Raw genomic sequence first — 5,810 nt, 5'->3', positions numbered from 1 at the left:
ATAAATCAAACTAAAAACTAATGATAGTTGGTCTAACTCTTTTTTCCCCATTACTTGGGTTCCTAATCCCACTTAATAAGTGTCAGCTTAGTTTCAGTATGCAACATGTGCGGTGTGCTGATCATTTTTTTAAATTAAATGTGTAGAATGACTTTGAATACTAAATTCCTTTTTTTCCTGATTGTGTTCTAAGTTCCAATAAATACATGTTTTCTTCTCTATTGACCTCTCCCAGTAGTCTCACTACTGATTAGTTGATAGAAAATATCTATCTATGGCAATTGCAACAGTAATTGGTGCAACAATTGGTATTTTGATATCGATTTTTTGTGTAAAATCGTTTTACACATTATGGTGGTGGCCAAAGATGATCGAAAAGAAGCTGAAGAAGGAAGGTATTCATGGGCTGCCCTACCAATTTCTGTTTGGAAATCTGAAAGAGATGACGAGAATGTCTAGAGAAGCAAAGAAAACACCCATAGTAAATCATGATATAGTTCCTTGGGTTAATCCTTTTATTCTTCGTCTTTCTAAAACTTACGGTAAGCCAGCCATGCCATGTATATAATTCTTTAACATTCCATATATTTTGTTAAAACTTTACTAATTAGGTATATATGGTGCAGAGAGATTATTTGTGATGTGGGCTGGACCAACACCTCGTATTGTAGTATCAGATCCAAAGCTAATTAAAGAAGTGGTGAACAGACATAATGAATTTCAGAAGCCTCAAGCCAATGCCTTCATTGACATGTTTGTTACTGGACTTGCTAGTTACAATGGTCAAAAATGGGACCACCATAGAAAGATACTAAACCCTGCTTTTCATATAGAGAAGATTAAGGTATGTATTATATATACTACTTACTTATTATTTCATCTCTTCTTTTTGGATGACCATTCATTTTCCTATTTTTTTTATGTGTGACTCACAGAGGTTGTACCCAGCATTTTGTGAGTGTTGTGATGAAATGATAAATAGATGGGAGGAATTGGTTAGCAAAAGTGGAAGTTGTGAGTTGGATGTGGCAGATGAATTCCTAAATGTAGGTGGAGATGTTATATCTAGAGCTGCTTTTGGTAGCAATATTGAAGAAGGAAGGACTATTTTCATACTTCAGAAAGAGCAGTGCGATCTTATTTTGGCTTCTCCATTTACTCTTTTCTTTCCCTTACTGAGGTGATCCGGCCAGTATATATTTATCTAATTTCTTCAAAAATATATATATATGTATACATACTATCCATTAATGTTATAACATACATACATGTATATATGATGAGATTTTAACTACGCAGATTCTTTCCAACAGCATCAAACAGAAGAGCAAGATACATCTACAAGAAAGTGTTATCATTGATTAACGGAATAATAGAGAAGAAAAAAGACACTATGCGAAGAGGAGTCTCACAAAGTGATGATATTTTAGGGTTACTCTTAAAAGGAGGACTATCAACCACTGAAATAATTGAAGAATGTAAGGAATTCTATCTTGCAGGACAAGATACAACCACAGCTTTGCTCTCTTGGACATTGGTTGCCTTGAGTATGCACCCTGAGTGGCAAGACAAAGCTAGAAATGAAGTGTTTCAAGTCCTTGGAAAAAACAAACCAAAGTTTGAGGACTTGAATCAATTAAAAATAGTAAGCTCTCTCTTTATGATATGATACAGAGTCCTAATTTTACACTACTCATCAGTACTATATATAAACATGTCATTAATTAATATATATTTGTGTGTTGTCTTGTGCTAATTAATACTAGATGAACATGATCTTCCAAGAGGTGTTGAGATTATATCCAGCACTCACCCTTATGCGAACCACCGTAAAGAACACTAAATTGGGAGATATGACAATTCCTGCAGGAGTACAAATATTTGTGCCTATATATATAGCACATCGCGATCCCCAAGTATGGGGAGACGATGCATTGATGTTCAATCCAAATAGGTTCTCAGAAGGGGTATCCAAAGCTGCAAAAGAGCCCTTGTATTTCCCCTTTGGTTGGGGTCCTCGAATGTGCATTGGTAATAACTTTGGCATGGCAGAAGCAAAGCTCGTTTTATCTCAAATTCTGCAGCGTTTTTGGTTTAAGCTCTCTCCTTCCTATGTTCATGCCCCTCAGGCAATACTCGTTATGAAGCCTCAGTATGGTGCTCAGATAATCCTCAACAAGCTTTGACCTTTCAATTATAAGTACTAGCACTAGTTCAATAAATCAGGTTGAGATGTATTCTGCTGCTATTAATTCTGCATTTCAATACCATGTTATTTTCTACTTGTATGTGTAACAACTTTATTCTCTCATTACCACTATGAAATTATTCTGTTCCTACTTGTCATAATTAGTTTTCGTCTTTTAACTACTATATTTTTAACCATATATAAATAAATAGTGTCACTTTCCACCGAATGTGTTTCGGACGAACTCCTCAACACCCTACCTGACTTCGTATTAGACTAAAATATGCCACAACAACTTATGACTTGCAATAAACAATAGTTGCAAGTGAGGAAAAATTGGGATGAACATTTGAAAAGTTAGGTTATGGAAACATACAACAAATATGTAATTGCAATTAAGTATGACTCAAATATGTAAACATTTATTTTAGATTAGATGTTGTTTTTACAATTCTCTATAATAAAACTTTAAGGTACAAAAAAGTGTTAACAAATTGTTTTAGTAAATACAGTTTGGTAACAATTTGTTCTAGTAAATATAATAGAAATTGAATAAATTATGTCGCAAATTACCAAATTTAGTTTAATTAGTAAGATAACTTATAATGTGCATTATATTTTGAAGAAATATATTTTAACCGGCCCCGCCTGTATCCACACACCTACCCATTGTCACTCCTCTCTCTCTCTCTTTCTATATATATATATATATATATATATTCAGTGTTCAAGGCAGTAACTTAACAAAACAATATATTTGAACATTAGATGTAGCAGAATCAGAAAATTATTTTAAAATCACTCTTTGCTTGTGTGTTTTAAAAAATACTTCTTCTTTTCTTGATTGTCACAGTTTACTGTGCTTTTTGGATCTAACTCAACAGATTTTCTGGTTTAAAATAAATATTAATAACACCCTAAAAGAATACTTCCTTTTCTTCTTTTTCTTCAAAGTATCTAATTATGCGCATATACATCGAGTGTTGACTTATTTGATAAATGAATCCGTGTATATTTGACACCAAATATGTGTATCTTTGATATCATATATATGTATCTAAATACACTATATAAATTGATACTAGATACAAACATATACACAAAATTGTAAAACATAAATAAAATGTGAAACACATATAAAAAGAATCATTGTGAACCACAAATATGATGCTTTGAGTTTTTTACGTCTTATAAATCATAATTTGTTTAGTAAAAATTAAAGTTTTGAGTTTATTATTTTAAAAAGTAATACACTAAAATTAATCAAGTTTAAATCTTGGGAAAGGTAATATAAATACAAATTTTTTAACTATGAAATTATGAATCAGATTCATATTAATAAAAAAACTATATAACTAAGATTTATATAGGATCTTCAAAAATCGTTAGTCTCCTTATATTATGGAATTCAGCTACATGAGATTTTAAACTGACAAAAATAATGTAAATTTAACAACATATGTATCTGAGATATATGAAACCGTTGCATCGAATATATGTATCTAGAAATAATTTTGGACAATTTATATAATTGTTGAAACTATCATTTTATTGAGTAATTAGAATATATAGTAGCGTTGATTATGAAAGTTTCTCTTCATTAGAAGTGATGCCCAATAGCTCAGTCTCCTACTCTCTATTGGCCCATTGGCCACTAGCCTCCAGGATTGGGCCGAGGCCCAAAAATGAAAAAAATGATGGTGTCCTAGTCAATACTCAATATATAGGTAGCTCCACTCAAACCTTAAAGAATTATGTTTAATACAAGTGTTCCACCTATGAATATTGTTACGCGTGTCAGCTAATACAAAATCTTATAGAAATATCTATCCTTTTGTCTTTTTATTCTTTTTTTGGGCCACAAATTCTTTTTTATTTCTTTCATGTCTTTATGCCACAAATTTTCAACGTTTTCTCGATGACAACCACTCAATTGATATAATCACGGAATATGGTCGGATTAACTGAATGATCACTAATTTGGATTCTCAAATCTTGAATCGATCTCAACTGACGTTCTTTTCGATTCTTGATAGATATTTTTTTCTATCCTCTAATATGCCAGATCATCTTCCGACTGTGTATATCTTCAAGCCACAAATTTCCATCATTTTCCCCTATGACAACCATTTGATTGATTAGTAACGGAATATGGTTGGATTAACCGAATGATCACCAATTTAGATTCTCAAATGTTGGATCGATCTTAACTAGCATTCTTCTAAATCCTTGATATATGTTCTTTTATATGAGGAAAATTTTAACCTTTATAAACTGATCTTAATAATGCATTTTGTTTTAGCATATAATTTTGAATTCTTAATCAAAAAGGAATAAATGTAGTCCGATCTAAATTTTTGGACCTTGGATCATTCAATAAGCTATGAAAGTATTTCGTCAAATGAGCAGACAAATAATACTCAGCAAAGTAAAAGAAATTATACTGATTTTTTTAGTTACGTACTAAGAAATTATACAAGTGCATACAACAAATTAAAACTAAACAAAAATAGAACGAATTGAATTATGATCCACAATTTAGCATATTTTATCTCAATCTATTTCAGTTTCTCCATTTATTAACACGGTTCATTTTAACTTGCTCAAATTCAACGTCGAAGACTCCCATAGTACCAAAAAAGGGCCCATCGTCAATTATAAGGATGACTTATCACCAACTTTTATTGACCCTTAAAGTTTGTAGTATGGGTATAGTACATAACCCTAGCCTAAATGGGCCATCATTTCTACACCATCAGACAACCTAAGTTTTGATTTGGACATTAGAATCTTGGCTTAATTGGGTTTGAGAGTTTTCAATCCAAAGCCTTTCTTGTTTTTTCTTATCTACTTAATTCACACAAAAGAGGAGTATGTTAACTAGTTAGGCAGTTAATTGACAGCATGAGTACAAGTCACATTACACAATACACAAAAGTTATCTCCCACTTGACCGTGACAAAAAGGAGAGTCAAATTGTGACATTTGATTAAGAGGGGGTTTAGATTGATTTTAAAGTTGATCAAATCTACTTTCAAGTTAGTTTTTGACTTTTGGAGCATTTGATAAATATAACAAAATAATTTTAAAATAGGTCAAAAATGACTTAAAATAAGTCTAAAATCAAAACTAAGTATTTCCCTACTTTTTATTTTTTTGACTTAAAAGTGATTTAAGTTTGACTTTTTTTTTACTTAAAAATTACTTTTTAAAAACCAATCCAAACGAGCTCTAAGACAGAACTAGTGAGAGGCTTGCTTCAACCCTAGGAAATTTGGAAGGAAGATTCTGTAATGACCCTCCAGGTCATTTTTAAATTAAAGAATTCTTTCCCTCGTATAGAGCATTCCTGTAGCGACCCCAAGTCATTTATGACTTGCTGGCACTGACTGTTCGATCACCTGGTCGTTCGTTTGGGTTTTAGGCCCGTTTCCCTGTTTTGGAGATTTTTATAACTTGAAAAGTTGACTTTGGTCAACCTTCTTGGAAGACGTGCTCAGATGAAAATTCTGACAGCTAGGTTAGCTTCAGAAGATCGATTTTGGTCTAGAACGACCCTTTGTTCACTTCCCGAGGCTTTAGATGGCAGTTGTGGAATCTGGCTCAAAACGATACTGGGTGT

General features: G+C 32.2%; 1 protein-coding gene across 1 annotated transcript; it reads left to right on the top strand.

Annotated features, from left to right (window-relative positions):
• The first annotated feature begins 212 nt into the window (after positions 1-212).
• On the top strand, positions 213-2,349 carry LOC125875062 (cytochrome P450 72A397-like). Its single transcript, XM_049556131.1, has 5 exons — positions 213-542; positions 627-844; positions 936-1,180; positions 1,300-1,645; positions 1,767-2,349. The coding sequence occupies exons 1-5, from the start codon at positions 275-277 to the stop codon at positions 2,184-2,186; spliced, it is 1,497 nt and encodes a 498-aa protein (XP_049412088.1). The 5' UTR covers positions 213-274; the 3' UTR covers positions 2,187-2,349.
• Positions 2,350-5,810: the final 3,461 nt, after the last annotated feature.

The sequence above is a fragment of the Solanum stenotomum genome, chromosome 8 (assembly GCF_019186545.1).
Source record: "Solanum stenotomum isolate F172 chromosome 8, ASM1918654v1, whole genome shotgun sequence".
Classification (NCBI taxonomy): domain Eukaryota; kingdom Viridiplantae; phylum Streptophyta; class Magnoliopsida; order Solanales; family Solanaceae; genus Solanum; species Solanum stenotomum.
The sequence above is the reverse complement of the archived record's forward strand: the minus strand, read 5'-3'. Positions and strand labels throughout refer to the sequence as shown.